Here is a 19,929-nt window from a genome sequence, read left to right on the forward strand (position 1 = left end):
AGGCGAGTTTCCACTCTGCAATGCCCAGCGTTGAGCCCTGCCCTGTACACCCCCATCCCCACATGGGTCCCCTTGACCCTGATTCCCTGGGATGCCTCTGCTCTCCAGCCCTCTTGTGTAGCACTGGGCACACCTCAGGGTCAGGAAGCGGGCTGTGTGCTCCTGTTCCGTCGCCTCTTCCACACCAGTGCTCACCACCTCCCAGACACTCTGTAAACACGCCATGTGGCTGGGCTGCCATCCTCTAAGCTCCAGAGCACTGTGTGCTGCCTCCTACCCTCACTCCCCAGCTCGTGGAAGACTTGGGCTTCCAGCTCTGTCTTCTCCATCCTCAGCCTGGGGATGACTTCAACACCCACTGGAACAGCATCCTCTCTGTTCTCTGACCCCTTCGACTCTTCCCATTCCCATTCCCGTGGCACACTTGGATTTGGCCTCACCTGAAGTTGCTCCATTTTCAAAGCCACAAATTCAACTATTCTGCTTCCTGGCAGCAACTCCTATTGGCCTCATCTGGCCCTCTCAGCCCTGACTGCCACCCAGGGCGTCAGCCTCTCTCTTGTCCTTAACACTCGTTAACCAGCTTAGGTTGTATCTTTGCAATAACAGATTGACCACACTCCCTTACCTCAGGCATGAGCTGCCTTTAGCTTTTCATACGATACAACCAGAAAAACTCAACCCGAGAGAGACCCACAGCCACTCAGCTTCCTGCGGGGTCTCCTTCCAGCAGCCACGCACTGCTGAGGAAGTCCGCTGGCAGGGCACAGGGCAGCTTTGTAAATACATTGTCACCAACTTCAAATGACCCTCAGAGCTTCCTGGAAATGCTGAATTGCTCTGGTGAAGCCCATCTCCCTTTCTCTGCAATGGCACTGCCAAATTTTTTCCTTTCTCCCCAAACATTCGACCCCAATGCTTTGCCTTCACTCTCAGCAACCACGCTTATCTTTCACGTCACAGAAAAACCAGAAGCCTGACTGTCCGACCGCATAAATAATGCCTCGACTCGGGTACCCCAAATCTTCACAAATCACATACACACTCAGAACTGAACCTTCCTTCCCTTGATGCTTTCTCTGGACATTTCTGGGAGCCCCTGGCTTATCTTCCATGTGTTTGCAAAGCATCCTTTCATTCTCTGGCTTCGGTTTCTTTGTTTCCCATGTCGGCTGCCTGAGGGACCTACGTAGGAAAGTTGCTCACTAAGCCAGATTTCCAGTTCCCTCCCTGAGGACCCGTGGCACCGTGAGAACACAGTTCCCTTGTACTCCTCAGGCAGTGCCCCGCTCAACCCAACCCACGAGCCCTGCCTCCCTGCTTAGCGGTGGCACCTCATCACTGAGACTCAAGGCTTCCTGCTACGCTCAAACCTCAGCATGTTCCTCCTGCAAAGCTGCCTTCCTTGCCCTCCCGGTCCTCATCCTGTGCCCTACTCTATTCCAGGGCATCAGATGAGCCAACACACACCAGAGGTCCTGTCCCCACCCCACCCTTGCACATCCACCTCCTCACAAGCTCCATCCCCATATGCAAACCTGGTCTTGCAAACAAAATGCCAGCCTGCTGGTTCAGGAGGCAGATTGTGACATTATGCATGGCCAGCCAGGACATCCTGGAACAGAGGGTACCGTGCTGAGGTGCTGGGGTTTACTGCAGGGGTGAGACTTGGGCTTTTCCCTCAGGAGCCCTCAGTCTATCAGAAGAAATATGGCCTATGCACATAAAGAATGAATGCACATTCAACAATTCATTGTGTCATCCTTGTGACAGTACAGTTCATAGGACTACAAGTGTCCCGATTTTCTGTGGTGCAGACAGGCTCACAGGGGCCACAAATGAGCCCTGAGCTCTGCTGGAAAGATAAAGCCTTTGCTCTGGAGGGGGGAGGAGAGGAAGGGAGAAGGAAGGAAGGAAGGAAGGAAGGAAGGAAGGAAGGAAGGAAGGAAGGAAGGAAGGAAGGAAGGGAGGGAGGGAGGGAGGGAGGGAGGACCCATCAGGACTCATGTTGCAGCTGGAGGGAGTGAGGGAGAGAGGGAAGGAAGGAAGGAAGGAAGGAAGGAAGGAAGGGAGGGCGGACCCATCAGGACTCATGTTGCAGCTGGAGGGAGTGAGGGAGAGAAGGAAGGAAGGAAGGAAGGAAGGAAGGAAGGAAGGAAGGAAGGAAGGAAGGAAGGAAGGAGAGGGAGGGAGGGAGGGTGGGAGGGAGGGAGGGAGGGAGGGAGGATGGACCCATCAGGACTCATGTGGCAGCTGGAAGGAGGGAGGGAAGGAGGGAAAAGACACACATTCAATTCTGTAGCTCAGTCCTCATAAGGAAAGTGAACCCAAGGCTTGTGAGGGTTGGCAAAGAGTCTCCCTTGTGTTGGAAAATATTTGTGGTCCAGTGTTGCCTTTATTTATCCAGAGCATTTAATGTGCCTTTTTCCCCCATCTCTCACATCCGCTCAGAGAAGATGTTAATTTTCTGAAATTAAACACTTAGCTTGATTACTGTTTTGTTAATTGCTGCATTCAAAAACCCCTGGTGCTCCTGCCTGTTTAACATGGATGGTGCTGTGAAAATGACAGGCACAGATTTGGCGTGCAGGTGGACAGACGACGGTTTGGAATGCCATCCCAACCACCCCAGCGGTGCTTGCTCAAGCAGCTGGATCCCTGCCTGTGGGGGTCTGGGGCAGAGCAGGTGCCTCTTACAGGGCCATTTTTGGGAGGACAGTGCACCCAGAAGTCCCAAGTCTCACCAACATCTGGGAGAATGTAGGGGCTTAACTCTAATCAGAGCACCTGCCCAAAGATGCTTGCAGAAGGGAAGATCACCAAGAGAACTCAAGCTGCACCCTTTGTTGATGTCCAAGATTAGCTTAAGAAAGACTGAGGCATTCATTCATACATTATTTGACAAGTTATTAATTTATTCAATGACTGTTTATTAAATGCTCTTACCTCAGGCACATAGCTAGACTCGGGGGAACAAGCTAATGGATGGATACAGGACCTGCTCTCCCGGAGAGCACAGTCAGCTCATGCAGTGGACACATCACCAGGACTCCTCCTCCTTCCTCCCCATGTGGCCAGGACCTCAAGGCAAATGGCAACCATCTCCTAATCCAACTCTAGGTGCCCTCTGCAGTGAGGATGATAGCCATCTCATTTGGCCTTCGAGAGGGTAAGGAACTTCAAAGAGTCTCGCGGCCTGCAGTCCATTTTCACTTAACAAGCCATGTGGTTGGAGCGTCTGGCCCAAGATGAGGTGAAATGAGAAAACAGGTGCCCTCTGGTCATCCTGGCAGGGATGCAGGGTGGGCATTCTCAGCTTTCCCCAGATGTTAGCAGCATCACTAACCACTGCTCAAGACCTGGAACCGGGAGAATTCCCACCCCCAACCACTGTGTTGCCCAGCCGGTGATATTCGTCCACATGAAGTTCAAATAGGTCCATCAGTGAACAGTAAAACATCCCACCCAACACTGTCCCTGTACAGCAACCACCACCACAGATGGAAATGCTCTCTAGCAACTGCACATGGTTACATCTTAAGTGCTGGCAAGTGAGAGCTGGCACAACTGCAGGTTAGGAAACCAAGAGCCCAGTGGAGGGACCCCTGGAGTCCCCAGCTAGTCGTCTGCTCACTGTGACGTTTCTGAGTCAGTCATCCCAGACTCCATGCGTGCTGTGGACTAGAATGTGAGCTCCACAAGGCACGGGATTTTGTGTGCTGTCTGCTACTGTGTTCCCAGAGCCTAGGGCAGTGCATGATGTGCAGAGGCCTCGAAAAATATGTGTTGAGTAAGTGAATGAACAGGAACAGAAACCAAGGAGTCAGCATGTAGAAAGTAGTCACAAAGACTTGAATGAATACAGTTCCAAAGTTAAAGTGCTTTGAGTGTGGCTGAATCTCACTGTGCTCTTCTGAGTGGATCAGGGCTCCTGGCATCATTCTAAAATTGTTCCCTCAAATTTTCCTTCTAAGGGCCACAGAGGAGGAAGATATCTGGTCACCTGGCTGACTTGGAGGGATTATCTGGCCACTGTGGGCCACCAGGACATATTCTGATTACCACACATCAGCCAAACATTTATGTACTAGCTCATATGTGGGGACTAAAGGAAACTGGCAAATACGTATCCAAGGTCTCTGTGCCTAGTGCTGTGTGGTCCCTCCCTCAGGAGGCCGGGGTAGGTGGAGAAATCTGTTTCTCTGTGGAGCTCACCACATAGTGGAGAACCCCAAGGCTCCTGGAATGGAAGCCACAACTTTGGTCATGGGCCGTGCTATGTGCTGACCTGCTCAGCTCAGCAGGAAACACACTATCATTGGCAAATGGCCAGGACCTTTCCAAGGCCACTTGGAAATTCCTTCTCAATACCAGGGCTTACAAAACAATACAAACAACCTTTTTAGAATTAACAATGAGAAGGAAGCAATGAAATTAGATTAAGAAGAGTGAAAATTTTATTTACTTAGGGTGTGTAAACTTTTCTTTATTAACTTCAATAAAAGTTTTCTTTAAAGTCATTCCAGTCTTTTTAAATTTCTGACTCAATCTTTCCTCTGCTCTGGAGCAAAGTTTGCCAGCTAATTTCCAATGGGACCAGTCCTCAAAAATGAACTAGTTTTAGCATATGGATCTTAACACTAAATTTTTACAGGCAGCAGTGTAATATTGTTTTAATATTTAATTTTGAGATTTACATAATATCTTTCCTCCAAAGAGCTCAATATATTGCAATATCATAAAATTCTTTTCATATTCAAAGATTATTCTTTATGCATGCAAATACTATATTTAACTAAGGAATAATGCAAATTAGGTGATGCATTCAGAGAAATTGGTGGGCTATATAATTCTTTTGTAGAAAAAGTAGTATCTCTGAGTAACTTTAATTGTCTAGGAACTTCAAAAATGCCTTGGCTCTGGTCAAGGTGACGGTGTAGGTAAATGTAGTACCTGCATACTTCACAACCACATCAAAATAACAACTAAACTACAGAACAAGTATCATTCAGAACCACCTGAAATCTAGCTGAATAGAAGTCCTACAACTAAGGTTATAAAGAAGAAGCCACATTGAGACTGGTAGGAGGGGCAGAGACACAGAATGAGCTGGTCCCACACCCATGTGTGGTGAATAAAAATTGGGAGGGACACCTTGGCTGTGGAGGTCCCTCCTGAGAGTTGAGGGATTCCAGCTCCACACCAGGCCCCCATGCCCATTGTTGGCTGTAAAAACCAACAGGGATTGTGGCTGAGTGAGACGGAGGGCTTCTGGAGTCCCAGGAGTTCCTCTTAAGGGCCCTCACAGACTTACTTGGACTCACTCCCTCTGAGCTCCAGCACTGGAGCAGCAGCTCAAAAGGTACCAGGGACATAAGGGGAGGAAGTGAATTGTCTGGTTTTGGAGCCAGAGTTAGAGGGGCAGGTTTATCCCAGACAGAGTATTTGCAGAGGACATTGGTCCTTTTCTGAGTCCCCCCACCCCCACACAGACCTGGTAGGTGGGCACTATATCTTAGTCTCCATCAACCTAGCTGTCACTGTTTGCCCTGTCCTGGTGATTTCCAAACACCCCGCCCCACCCAACTAACTGGCTAACCCAAGCTAAGCCATTTTTCCATACAAATGGCATGTCTTGGCTCATACTTTAGACTATCCTAAAATTTCTCAAACAAGCTGCATCTGGCCTTGGTATATCCTATACCTCTCAGTAAGTGGCCCCAGGCCCAGCACTAGCAGCAGCCAACCTTGGTTTGCAGCTTGGCCCCTCCTGGGCACCTCTAAGCCCAACACAAGTAGCAGCCATCTGCAGATCGCTTTGTAGCTCATGCCAGGTAGCCCCGGGCAGAACACAGGTGGCAGCTAACCTTGGTCTGAACCTCTTGGAAGGCCCCAGTGCCAATGTACCCAGTGGACAGCTTCAGATCACATTAAAGCACCACCCAACTGCCTCCACAAGGACACACTTAAGGGGCTGATTGAGCAGGCACCAGAGCCCCGCTGAAGTCAGACCTGCTCCTTGGGGTGGGCAGCATACCTGGAGTGCCTAGCTTGGGTGAACAGGGAGGCTGTGCCACTAGATCCTACAGGACACGTACTATATGAGGCCACCCTACCAAGCACAGGAGATGTAGCAGCTCTACCTAATACATAGAAACCAATACAGGGACCTGCCAAAATGAGGAGACAAAGACATGTGTCCCAAATGAAAGAACAGAACAAAACTCCAGAGAAAGAACTAAACAAAATGGAGTCAAACAATCTACTAGATGCAGAGTTCAAAACACTGTTTGTAAGGATGCTCAGTGAATTTAGGAAAATAGTTGAAGAATTAGTGAGAACTTCAACAAAGAGATAGGAAACATAAAAAAACAAACAAACAAAAAAACACACTAGAAAACATAAAAAAGAACCAGTCAGAAATGAAGACTACATTAACTGAAATAAAGAATACATATATAGGGAATTAACAGTGGAGTAGATGAAGCAGAGAATCAAATCAGAGGTTTGGAAGATAAGGAAGAAGAAAATACCCAATCAGAACCGCAAAAAGAAAAAATAAGAATTTTAAAGAGTATAGTTTAAGGAGCCTCTGGGACAATTTTAAATGTACCAACATTTACATCATGGGGGTGCCAGAAGGAAAAGAGAGACAGCAAGGAATTGAAAACTTATGTAAAAAAAAAAAATAATAATAATGACAGAAAATTTCCCTAACTTGGTAAAGGAAATAGACATACAAGTCCAAAAAGAGCAGAGATTCCCAAACAAGATGAACCTAAATAGGCCCACACCAAAACACATGATAATTAAAATGCCAAAGATTAAAGACAAATAGAATCTTAAAAGCAGCAAGATAAAAGCAGTTGGTTACCTATGAGGGAGCTCCCATAAGACTGTCAGCTGATTTCCCAACAGAAACTTTGAAGGTCAGAAGAGAAAGGCAAGAAATATTCAAAGTGATATAAAGCAAGGACCTACAACCAAGATTACTCTATCCAACAAAGCCATCATTTAGAATCGAAGGACATATAAAGAGCTTCTCAGACAAGAAAAACCTAAAGGAATCCATCAACACCAAACCAGTATTACATGAAATGTTAAAGGGTCTTCTTTAAGAAGAAGAAAAAAGATCACTATATGAATAATAAAATGGCAATAAATACATATCTATTAACAACTGAATCTAAAAAAACAAAATAAATGAACCAACAGAACAGAAATAGACTCATAGATACACAGAACATTTTGATGGTTGCCAGATGGGAGGGGTTTGGGGGGGGTGAAAAAAGTGAGGGGATTAAGAAGTACAAATTGGTAGTTACAGAATAGTCATGGGGATATAAAGTAAAGCATGGGGAATAAAGTCAATAATATTGTAGTAACTCTGTATGGTGTCAGATGGGTATAAGATTTATCAGGATGATCACTTAGTAAGTTACATAATGTCTAATCACTAGGTTGTACACCTGAGACAAATATGATATTGCATATCAACTATAATTGAACAATAAAAAATATTTGAAGTAAATAAAAATGATTGCACTAAAAATCTTAGAACTGTATGCTTAAAAGGGATGGATTTCATGTTGTATAAATTATACTTCAATAAAGTCATCTAGAAAGGAAAAAAATGCCTTAAAAATGGACAAACTATAGGGGCTTGTGACTATTCACAGAAGTAATGTATGTTTTTTAAACCCAGTTAAGTAATGGATTGTGTCTGTGCTGTGGGCACGGTGGATATGTTAGTATTCCTCAGGCAATCGGCACAGCAGGACATACATGAACTGTGTGGGATATAAATTTCAGATATGAAATTGCTGATGGCATCAGGACAGTAAGAGGAAAGTGTTGCTTCCCCAAACAGAGGATGAGAAAAGACAGATGGGTTCCTCGAAGCAGCCGGTCAGCCCGCGCCGAGTACTCAGGTTCCGGCTCCACTCCCGTCCTCAGCGTTAACCCACTGGATGCAAACCGTGCTGCTCTCCTTCTGGTGTCCGCTCCCTCCTCGAAGAATGGACACACCAATACCTGTCACTTATCCGATGTGGGTGATGTTAGTCCCAAACAAAGAGATCGCGAGGCCTCAGAAACAAACAGCCTAGGAAGAAAAATTCCACATTGCTGCCTGGCTCGGGACACATTCTCAGAAGTGATGCTCATCTCCCAGTCCATAGCATGGTTTACAATATGACTTTCTATCCCCTGTCTCACTTGATTGGCACAACAGCGCCAGAAAGCAGGTGTCATTACTCCCATTTTACAGTTGAGAAAGGAGGGATCATGGTAGTTCAATGAACTCTGATGGGTCACCTGAGGAGCACAGAGAGGAGCCAACCCCAGGACACCCCTGCTTGTGCCTCTGCCACCAAGAGCCCAAGAGGTAAGGCAGGTGACTGACCCACAGTGGAATGAGACTGGAACAACCCAGCATACTAACCTCTGGAGCTCGGGCAGATCGGATTAATCCTCTGAATCAGCCAATAGGCCAAATCCAGAATTGGATTTGTTTGCTCTCAAGTGCTTTAAAATTTTCTAATTAGCTGTCTACAATTTAAACTTGGAGTTTCAGCTTATAAAACCTGGCATCACATGCTGGAGCTAAGCGGGGGCTGCCCCTGTTCTCTTCAGTTCCCTACAGTCCCCACCACTCCCTACTGCTTGACACTTAGCCCTGTTTGCTCCTTTTCCTTGCTTGCCTGGCCTCATGGGTCTTTGAGTTTATTCTCTCTGGCTTAGATGGTCTTAAATTCACTGACTTTATCTTGTTACAAGTTGACTTTATAGATGTGCTGGTCTGATTTGTCTTATTTATTTTTTTCTAAGATTTCCTCTGAGGTCCCTTTCCCCAACTCTAACACCGAGTCTAGCTGGCAGGAAAGAGAAGTAAGGTTTGTCATTCACTTTAATTCTCTCTGACAGCCAGATGATCCAGCCATCAGTCTGAATCTGGGGCCAGGTGCCAGGGAGTGACTGTGAGAGTTAGTGGAGATAACAACCTCTCTGCAGATCCCGTGGCCACTGAAACAGAGAGAATTCCACCTGATCTGGTCTATTTTAAACTCCAGGCAGCTGTACTGAGAGCAAGGCTGCATCCCTGAAGACCGCACATAAATCTGAGCTTGCATAATTCATGACCAACCCTGACCAAAGATGATGGACATTTTTTTGACAGCTAAAGTGGACCAGCTATGTGGCAATAGCTTAGAGAGAGCTTACAACTTACACGGCTCACCATAATGCAATTTTTGATCAGTCAGAGGATAAAATAGCCACAAACCTGAGTTTGAAACCCAGAAACATCATTTGCGGGCTTTGAGATGCTGAGCCAATTCCAAAAGCACTTTGACTCCAGTTTCTTCATCTGTCTCACCTCATCTTTGTAAAGAAAAGACATGGTAGGGGCTTGGTACTTCGGAGGTGATAAAAATGGTAGTTCTCTGCCACTGCCTCTGGACTGGGAAAGGTCCTATCCTGAAACTCTCTAAGTGATACAAGATCCTGAGTGGTCTGACTATGCACATGACTGGGGTCATCACGGAGGGAGTCAGAGACTCTGGACCTCAGGGTTCGACAGACCCTTTGGTGTTTCTCAGTCATGCCTGCCTCTGCAGGAAGAACTAACTTGTGCCCAACAGACCAAAAGATGACCACAAATTTTCCTATGGTCTCTTAGATCATAGCCCTTGAGATCAAGAAAAGCCTACTGATGACATTCTCTGATAGCCTGAGACCAAACATAGCCCTTTTTGTTTTGGGTACCAAAATCAGCTGAAATGAGCTGCCTGTCTCCAGTGGCAGGAAACAGGGGAGCAGCAGGGTGCAGCATCCCTGCAGCGTGTCTGGGCAGCCCTAAGAGAGAAGAGATGGCCATCCTGTGTTAAAACTGCACGTCCAGCCACAGACGTGGCCCATGCTCCTCAACAAAGGAGGACCCGCCCAGAGCGGCAAGCAGCCGCCCAAAATAGAGTGGATGTTCATGAGCGTCAGGCTTCAGATCAAGATCAAAACCACTTGGCAGCCATCTTACCCCAACTCTTCCCTCAGGTGACCCTGACGTCCATTGTCAGGATCCAATTCACTTTGGGAGCAACTTGTGTCCCTCAACAAACACACACTCATCTGTCATCTCGATCCAGAGGCAGGGGACAGCCTTTCACGGTTGTTTCACAGAGGACATTGTGGATGCGTAACAGGGAACACACAGTGAGGTCCCCTGCCCTCAGCACGATGGCATCAGCCGGCTATGAAAAGCCCCTCCGTGCTCAGAGGCTATGGGATGGGGAGCCCAGAGGGACTGTCCACCTTTAGGGCAGGGAACAGGAATGCAGGAACCGAGCTGGCGTCCTGCGGGCTCTCTTCTAACACCAGATCCTCCAAATTCCTATAGGCCTCTGCTTTCCTACTGGAAAAATGGGAACAATGATGCCCATCATGGGGCAGGTATGAGATCAAATGAGTCCACCTATTCCATATTCTTTGTCAACTCAAAGAAATGTCAACATGATGTGTTAACTATAATAAGCATTGCTTGCTCCTCGGTCAGGACCCACTCAGTGGTCCCCAGCTATTTCCAGACTCAGAATGGGCACTAGTAAACACATCAGTTAGTTTAAATGACTCATTCCAGGACTGCTCTTGGTGGAATTCTTTACCTGCCAGCTACATTCTCATGACCCAGACAGTAGGACAGTGGTGGCCACAGGCAATGACAGGAGATGGGGCGAGGGGGTCACACTATACCATGAAGGCAGGGTGGTGAGGCTGACATGGATTTCGTCCAGTGTGGAAGAGCTCAGGGGGGCTTGGAAAGGGATGAGACATGTTCTGACTTACTAGTGATACCTGGATCCATCCACCTCATCCCTTCATGGATCTGAGTCATTAGGGCTTTTTTGTGATGCCTGTTATTTAGTCTCTTTCGTCTCTTATAAAATGTAGCTTCTGTTCATGTTTCTAAACTGTTCTTGCAGAGTTACATGCTCAATTGCTCCCCCCTTGTTTTAAGAAAATAATTATCTATTGGTTAAAAATAATGTGCATTCACATGCGGATTCACCAAAGCAGTGAGATAGCACCACCTTCCCCAGAGCCCCACCGCCCACAGATTAGTAATCGCTGGTCAACCTGACATCTATTTTATAATAACCACGTGCCGCCAAGAAGCAGTGGCATGCTTCTCTCATTGATTGTAAACTTTCTGACATCCAAATCCCAGAAATCCCAAAGCAAAGTCATAGATTGGAAGGTGATACTCGGGCTGAGACAACAAAATCAGGGATGGTTAAGAATACAAGAGGAGGTACAAAGGGCATGAGAATGAGCGAGAATAAGAATGAACATTTTTAATGTTGGTAAAGCAGGAGCCCAGTCCCTCCGCACCACTGCAGCCTGGAAAGGTGCAGATGGCAAGACAAGCAGATGGGCAGGTTTGGGAATAACAGGGTAAGGGAAAGGAGGGGCCAAAATCAAAGCAAACTGGTAAAAGTGGCAGGTTTGTTCGCACATGCTTAGAGAGTGAGAAAAGACAGCCAAGCCCGGCATAACATGACACCCTGGCAGGATCATTATTCCCAGAAGCTGGGACACTAACATATTTCAGCCAGTTTTCTGCCTTAAACTCTGCAAGGGAAATACAGCTAACAAAGGCTGCCTGGGTTATATGCTCAACGTGACGCTGAAATTAGCATTCTCTTTTCTTTGGGTCAAAGAGACTGTCCCAACCTTTGTCTCCATGGCACCGGGGTTGTGGTCACCAGCTGGAGGCCCCCACACTTCCCCTCTTATTTTCTCACTACACACATACGCATGTAAACACGTGACCAGACACATACATACAAACATGCACACACGAACACACACACACGCTCCCAGCAACAACGCAGCCATCTGGACAGCCATGCTCTCCTGCAACACCTTTTTTTCTTCTCAGTTCTGACAGCTTAAACCCAAGAATCATCTGCCATCAAATATGCCTGATATTAAAGGCGGCAGAATGAGCTGAGGAGGAGGAGGCGATAGAAGAGAACGAAGTAGGAAAGAGGAGGTCAAGAAGGGGGAGCCCCACAGAGGGAGAGCAAAGAGACAGGCTTGGCTCCTGCTATTCCACTAATAAATGGTCCTGTCAGAACGTGTTGATTGAGAAAAATCCATAATTCCCCAAAAGAGCCTGGTCCGTTGCCCAGGACCCCCATCATTGCCTATAGACATGACACTCACTTCCCCTCTGCAGTCTTGGACCTTGGGCCATCACTCCTGGGGAGGGACTGCTCACTCCTCGCTGATTTCCTTGTATCCCCTGTGTGTGTATAGCCCACAGTGCTTAGAAGACTCCACCTTGCAGCTTTGTGCTTTGTGTCTATGTCCTGCAAATTCTTCATGGCAGTGAGTTTCATGGGAGGAACAATGGTGTCCCAGTATCACTGTATCCCTCACAGTCCAATCCACAGCTTGGCATACAGTAGATGCCAATCACTGTCTTTTAATAATGAGTAAATAAATAAAATGAATAAATAAGTGCATGCATAAACTGGTTAAATGGATATAAAAATAAATGGATTGTTTCAAGAGGTGTGAAAAGCAATAAAGAGAAAAGGTCAGAAGAGTAAGAAATATAGAAAAAATGAGAAGAGAAGAAAATATCTTTTGAAATGTGCATGCCACAGGAAGGTACTGGCTATCAGGAATGATCTACTGCAAACTCTCTGATGTCTCTATTACAGTGTAGCATTCATCTGGGAAAGCTATAAAGGAGAACGCACTCTTGAATTGCATGGGTTTAATTGAAAAGTAATCTATAAAGGCAATACTGACTTGATCACATGATTACTGGGAAGCTTCTTTCATTGGGTTTTCTGACAGAGTAGCCCTGGTATTCTCAAGACCATGTAAGGCTTCAATCATTCAGTTCCCCATCCATCCATCCATCCATCCATCCATCCATCCATCCATCCATCTGTCCATCTTTTTGTCTATTCACCACCCATCTGTCTGTCTGTCCATCTGTCTTTGCAAGGGCATTTGCTAAGCCCCAGCTAGATGCAGAGGGCTGGGTCCTACTATGGCTTGGATGTGCATCTTTGCTTTTGTGCTTGGCCCAAGGAAATCCTTCAGAACTCAGCTCCTTCTCAGAGGGGAGACATTACACCTGTTTCTCCCTGGACACAAATGCCCATCTCTTGACACCTTTACTTCAGGGAGGCCTGTGGGCAGATAACAACATGGATTGGATTTCAGCTTCCTTCCTGCACCGAGATGGACAAAGAGCCAACCACACAGACAGAAAAAAGAGCAGAGACACCTCCAGACTTACCAGCTTGGTTGGTGGTAATGTTGACAGAGACGTGCTGTGGGGGGAAGGGGCTCTTGCTGGAGACTCCGTTGACAGCCTGGATGTCAAAGGTGTAGGGGGTGTGGGCCCACAGGCTGCTGATGGAGACTCGGCACTCAGTCAGACCCAGCTGCTTGGGCACAAACTCCACGTTGTCATCACAGCGGGAGCAGCTCCGGCGGTCTGCCCGGCACTTTTTACAGATGATGTTGTAGGTCACATCATCCCGCCCACCTGTCTCCCTTGGAGGGTGCCACTCCAGAATGATGGATGTCTCGTTGACAATTGAGATGACATTTCGGGGACCTGATGGAACACCTGTACGAAGACAATGAAAGGCCCTGTGAGGCTGGGCAGAAGCTTCCTTGTCCAGCATCTCTCTATCTCCCTTCAGTGTGTCCCACCCTCACCACACACATGTATCCCCTCCCTCCTTCAACTCCAGCCTCCGTGCTTCAATCTATTCTGAGAAAAAATGGTGAACTGAAATGACAACCTGTCCCCCAAACTCCCTTTTTAGTCATCCCTCTGGGGCTCTCCTTTCAATCATGTGAGTCAAGGGAGAGGAGGATGCAAAAACCTGGGTTCAAGTCTTTTTGTACTTAAAAACGAACTACATTCTCCAATCAACTTTTATGTCAATGATATGCGTGCATATTGGACACTTATTGGGTTTTCTTAATAGGTGTAGAACTCAAGGGCTGAAGGATATGAGTGGTCCATCAAACGTTCCAACATATCCTCACATCCTGCACAAATTCTCACACAATTTGAGACGCTGTGGTGCACGCATGGCGGTGGGTGTCTTTCTCCGTAGGGTAGGCCGCCAGAACACCTGGAAAGATGAATATTCGCATTGCACAGGCTTTGGTGCATGAAGACAAGAAGCAAGACTGGTGGGAGAGTCACACAGCCATGGGGTCTGACCGCCTGACACGAGGACATCAGAGAGGTTTGTCCCGGACACTCTGCTGGCTACCTTGCGTGCAGTAAATCCCCCTCTAAAACTTCCTGGGAAGATACAAGCATTCACTCGACTTATAGAAAGGGGAACGAAAGCTGAGAACGGGGACTGGCTGTAGAGCTTGTGGTCCACAGGAACGGAAGCCAGTATGAACACGCATACCTGATTCCAAAGCGTATGTTCTTAACTATAGCCCTGTGCTTCCTGCTCGTGAAACTGGCTACCTTTTCCTACTAAAGGAAAGGCTATCTCCAACCCTGAGCTTACACTGACAGGCTACTCCAAATGTTAAGTGGTCAGATAATAAGAAATCTGAATAGACTCTCTCTCCTACAAACCAGCCAGGCTCACGGGGACTCGAGAAGGGTAGCCTCTTCCCTCTGGACAGCTCTGTCTACGGCTGTTGTTCTCACTCTGGCGTAGGTTGAAATTCCTTGTTGACAATTCTAGGAAGCCTGGTCCTTTGCAGAAGGGCGAAATGTTGCTGGATTAATGGGCAGTTTAAGATTAAGTTGGGGAATCTCCTGCCCAAGAACGAAACCAATCACAGCCTCCGGGTCCCAAGCTGAGATCTGCATCCCCCATACCCAACCGATGGAAACAAATCCCGCCCGGAAGCCCCCCTTCCGAACGCCAGGTCTGCGGGAGCAGCCGCTCCGGGTAGTAATGCATTCAGAATCCACACACGTGACCGTCGCCAGCTGAACGAAGACATGTGTAAAGTGGTTCATGCTGGAGACAGGAATCAAATGCCAACACACAAAATGAGGGAATAACAACAAGGTCGGGGGGCACGAGGGAAGGATTCTGTGTTGGATCAGTCAACAGCAAGCATCTAGAGCAGAAAGCAAATATTAAATCGAATTCTATTAAAACGTGAAGGAAAATCAGTACTGTACTATATAAAGCCCATTAGGCCTGAGCTAAAGCATAACTTTCATGCACACTTGTGACAGGGCAGGATTCATGAAGCATTTCTACCCAAGTCTTGCAAATAGCATTTAAGAATTCCCCACCCATCTGCCCAAGTATAAACATCCATCTCTTTTCGAATCGGCACACGGCTAGCACTGGGAAGGCTGTCAGTATTGCCCTAGGGGGGCTCTTCCTGGGCTGGGCCAGCCCCTCTCCTCACACTGCGCTCCCCATTAACATCTGCATTGGGCAGTGCCTGTCTGGGACATGTCTGTTTGCTCAGACTGACCAGACTCAGCCCACAAGCTCCCAGGGCTCAGTGTCATTGCTGCCTGTCTCCCTTTCACAGCAGATGGCCCAGCCTCAGCCACAGGCCACTGGTTCTCCTACTTGCAATAGATACAATCACTGAGTGCGTGCAGTTTGCTAGGTATGGGGCAAATCCTTTCACATCGGTATCTTACTGCACCCTGAGGCTGCCACTCCGAAAGCAGCCCTGGGCAGAGGTGCATAGACAAGTACTGTCCGAGAGAGTGACCGCCCGGCCCTCCTACCCTTTAACTCCCACTTGCTCCCTTGACCTTCAACTTCACCCTCTTTCCCACTCCAGCATCTCCACTTAAACTTGCTAAGCCGTTGCCATTGTAACACTAAAACACTGTCACCTGGCATCTCTACACTGTGTGTCCTCTCTTCTTCCCTCTCCAGCCAAGCTTTGCCAAAGTAGTCACACTTGGTGGCTGTCCTGGCTGTCCTCGCTCCCTGCTCCGCCAGCTGCAGCCTGGTTAGTTCCCCATTCAGCTGTCATGCCTGCGTTTCCTTTTGGCCTCCTACTTGACAAATCTGGAGAACACAATTCAGTCCTTAACTCCCTTGACACCCTGTGTTGTCACTAGCCTGGCCCTGGGAGTCACATCTTCTGTGTCCCACGACACACGGTCTGTCAGCTCCGTCTCATTTTCCTCAGATCTTTCCCTTCCTTTATATCCCCCACCACCTCACAACAAAGGGCTTTGTCAATTTTCCTGCCCTAGTGCAAAAGCCTCCTAATGAATTCCCCAGCATCGCTATGCAGCTCACTCATCCATTCTCATCGCCAGAGTGTGAGTTGCATGGCGTACATGGAGTCGCAGTGTTCCTCTGCCCAAACTCCAGTTCCCCGAACGTTTACCCTCCTGTCTACAGCTTTCGAGTCCTTTGAAGTCTTGCTGCTCTTGATCTCATCTCTGGCGTGGCCAACAGGCAGGCCCCTGTGATCACCTGTGCACACGGAACACTCCTCATCTCCCGGAGGCTCTGCACAGTGTCTTCTCCTCTGTCTGTAATTCTTTCCTTCCTTTCCACCTGACAAACTTCTGCTCACCTTTTAGTGTCCAGCACCCATCCCATCAGGAGGCTTCCCTCATGCCCCCGTCGAGCATTCCTGCTCTGGGCTTCCAAAGCCCGTTTCTAGGTGCCTAACCCAGATCCCATGACTGCACTGTGATGGTCTCTTCCTCTGTGTCGTGATCACCATGCTATGGCCTCCCAGTAGGCTGGTGGCTGGCTTGTCTCTGTGATTCCCCAGCCTAACATGTTACCCAGGTGAGACCTCTGCTCAGTGAGCAAGGCCTTGGGTCACGTGTGTGCAGCCCTCTCCAGCACTAGTCTGCCCTGCTGGGGGCCAATGAAAGGCACAGCAACGGCAGTGAGGCCCCACTGCTTGTGACCCTGAGTGGCACAGGCTTGAGTAGAGATAAAGGTGGCAAAGGAGGAGCCGTCCCTGATCGGATGGTGTCTGCGGTGCTGGGGAGACTAGCACTGCTCATTTGCTCCCCACTCAGGAAGAAAAGCAGTGGATTTCTAGGAAGGGTGTTTATTTAGGAACAAACACTTTTCCTCATTGATGGCTGCATTCCAGAGCAAATGTGTCTGTGGGGCATGAGTGGGGGTCTGTGAGAGCTGTGGGTGTTGAGTCCAGGGCTGTATACATCTCAACCCTTTTCTTCCAAGGAGCAGGGATAGACATGGATGGCCTTCCCTTGGCGAGTGGGCTCAGAGAGCTGGGGAACCTGAACACACCTTGCTGTGTGTCTCTCACCACTCGCCTCCGCCCAGGGGTGGGTCTCATTACTGCAAAGCCCAGCACAGACCTGTGCTCCCAGTGCATGTCTGTGGAGGTGACCTGAGTCTGGGCCACAAACGACACCTGGGACCCCGTTCGTCACTCACTCATTCCTTCACTCATTCCTTCACTCATTCACTTCTTCAACAAATACTCCTTGTGTGGTTCTAGGCACCCGGGGGATAGGAAAAAGCAAGACAGGCAGGCTTCTGCTCCCACAGGGCTTGCATTCTGGTGAGAAAAACTGACAAGAAAGAAGGAAACACAGAGATACGTGAGATGATTTCAGATGAGAATAAGTGCTAGGAAACAAAACAGCTCCCAGGCTCCGACTGCCTCCCCAAAATGGTTATAGCTTCTGTCGCTTTTCCCGAGAGGCCTGTTTCAGGCCGGGCAAGCCAGGGCCCGGAGTCTGGGTGTCTACAGTGGTGATGTGTCCAAATCCCAAGAAGAACACATTCCTGCAGGGAGGCTGGTTGGCCTCGTCCATGCCCGAATGAGAGTCTGCCCAGAGCAGGTTTGGCCTCTGATAAATCTCCCTCGAGAAAGGTACTAGGATCACTTCCTACCTATCTGTGCTGCACTCCCGGGGCTTGGGGCCCTACCCCTGCAGGAAGCATTTTTCCAAACTAGCCACATCCTCAGGAAGGAGGCTGGACAAAAATGTCCCACGGGAAGTAAAGAGGGAGGCCAGAGGAAGAAGGAAATCTGCCATCTTCTGCAAAGTCCTCATGAAGGGCAGCGGCAGGGCCCAGAGCCAGGGTCCCCTTGCCTCGGCCCCAACTCTTGCATCCACATCCTTGTTTTCCTTAATTACACACAGACGGGCTTTTTGAAGCCTCTCTGATCTGTTGCCACGGTTACTACTGATGGAATTTTTCTGTTAAAAAGGCTAGGGAGACTCGGGCCTTTGAAAGGATGGGAAAACTGCTGAGCTATGATTCTGTCCGGGTGGCGGGAACATGGTGCGTCCTGGATTATCAGGACGGGGCTCTGTGTCTTCTGGGATGTTCCTGAGGGGTTGGCTCAGACTGCACAGAGCATGGCTAGCATCAGGACCTCGGAAAGTTAAACAGAAAGTTAAATAGAGCCACTGGGTTAGGCCACGTATTGCCAAAGTGAGGTAGAATCTCCTGCTTCTTGACATATTTTGGGACAGATGATTCTTTTTACAAAATGGAGAGTCCGAGTGGGTGGGAGAAAGCGGCGAGTTTGTGTGTAGGCATTAAGCTAGAAATAAGAGTACTCCTGAGTAAGCAAAATGAAAACCTGCTGAAGAGAGGTAAGTCCCAAAGCCAATTCCTTTACTAGGAATCTTAACAGGGCCAACCTCCTAGCCTTAGTATTTAGGTGTGAATTTCAGGTTAGTCCAAGGTGCCAAGCAGGCAGTGTCCAGCTAATTGCGCTTTCTACAGCCAGGGTCTGTGTCCTGGGACCCCTCCCCACGGGGCACTGGTGAGGGTGACAGTCATGGTGAAGCAATGTCCTCCTGGGAGACCCCTTGTGCAGGCTGAAACAGTCCTGCTCTACACCAGGCCAAAGAGAGGGTCCTCTCCTTTGTGTGTGTGACCACTTGGAGAATGTGATGAAAGACATAAAGCTTTTCCAATAAAAATGAACATGCTTTTGAAGACACACATAATTTTTCGGAGACCCTAATGGGTCTCTGAAACCTACCAGAGAATCCCCTACATGTTCACAGCAACTACAGTTAAAATATTCTCTTGCTGGCAAACCTCGAGAAGGTGAACTTCTAAGCCTTAATTTTCTCTTCTGAAAAGTGGTAGCTTTGAGGATTGAATGAGATACTATGTCCAAGGAGTTTAGCTTTGTGGCTGGTACACGGAAGAACTCAGTAAATGTCAGCTGCTATTACTATTAGGTGACCTAGAATCCTGATTATTCACTTCATTAAGACTGCCATCATACCTTAAGCAGAGACCCCCATACCCAGAACTGTGCTGAGCACTGTGAAAGCCATGACTATATAAAGGTTACAGCCCATGAGATTGGAGAACCTATATGCCTATTAGTGAGGCAAGACCCCATACCCTTGCAGTACTGGGAACTGTGAACACATACGAGTAAGGACAAAAGTAAGTGATACAGACACAAAGAATTGCAGCTATTTCAGAAGAGGTAAGATCAATGTAGAACGAAATGTTTAGAGATGGTGTCTGGGGGTCCTGTCCATAAGGTGGAAGCTATATTTGGGGAGAAGTACCTTGGAGGATGTCTGCCTCAGTCTATATCCTATAGACCACCTACTCCTACAGGCATACTCAGGAAGAGGTAGAACCTTAGTCTTGGGCATGGGGTTGTGTATCCAAAATGGGTCCAGCTCTTCTGGGTTCATAGTCTCTATGTGACCTGTATAGGCATACCTCAGAGACACTGTGCGTTCAGTTCTAGACAACTGCAATAAAGCAGGTCACAAAAATGTTTTGGTTCCCCAGTGCATATAAAAGTTATGCTTTCAGTATGCTGTAGTGTATTAAATATGCAATAGCATTATGTCTAAAAAACAATGTCATGCCTTAATTAATAAATACTTTATTGCTGAAATGTTGACCATCATCTGATTCTTCAGAGAATTCATAACATTTTTGCTAG

The 19,929-nt window shown here is 47.8% G+C and overlaps 1 protein-coding gene across 1 annotated transcript in view; it reads right to left on the reverse strand.

The window, feature by feature from the left end:
• Positions 1-19,929, reverse strand: part of EPHB1 (EPH receptor B1) — a 413,891-nt gene that overhangs the window by 102,503 nt on the left and 291,459 nt on the right. The window contains exon 5 of the mRNA XM_036266458.1: positions 13,316-13,651. Within this exon, the coding sequence (XP_036122351.1) occupies positions 13,316-13,651 (336 nt within the window). The remainder of the gene's footprint in view (positions 1-13,315; positions 13,652-19,929) is intronic.

Source organism: Molossus molossus, unplaced genomic scaffold (genome assembly GCF_014108415.1).
Source record: "Molossus molossus isolate mMolMol1 unplaced genomic scaffold, mMolMol1.p scaffold_m16_p_18, whole genome shotgun sequence".
Lineage (NCBI taxonomy): Eukaryota > Metazoa > Chordata > Mammalia > Chiroptera > Molossidae > Molossus > Molossus molossus.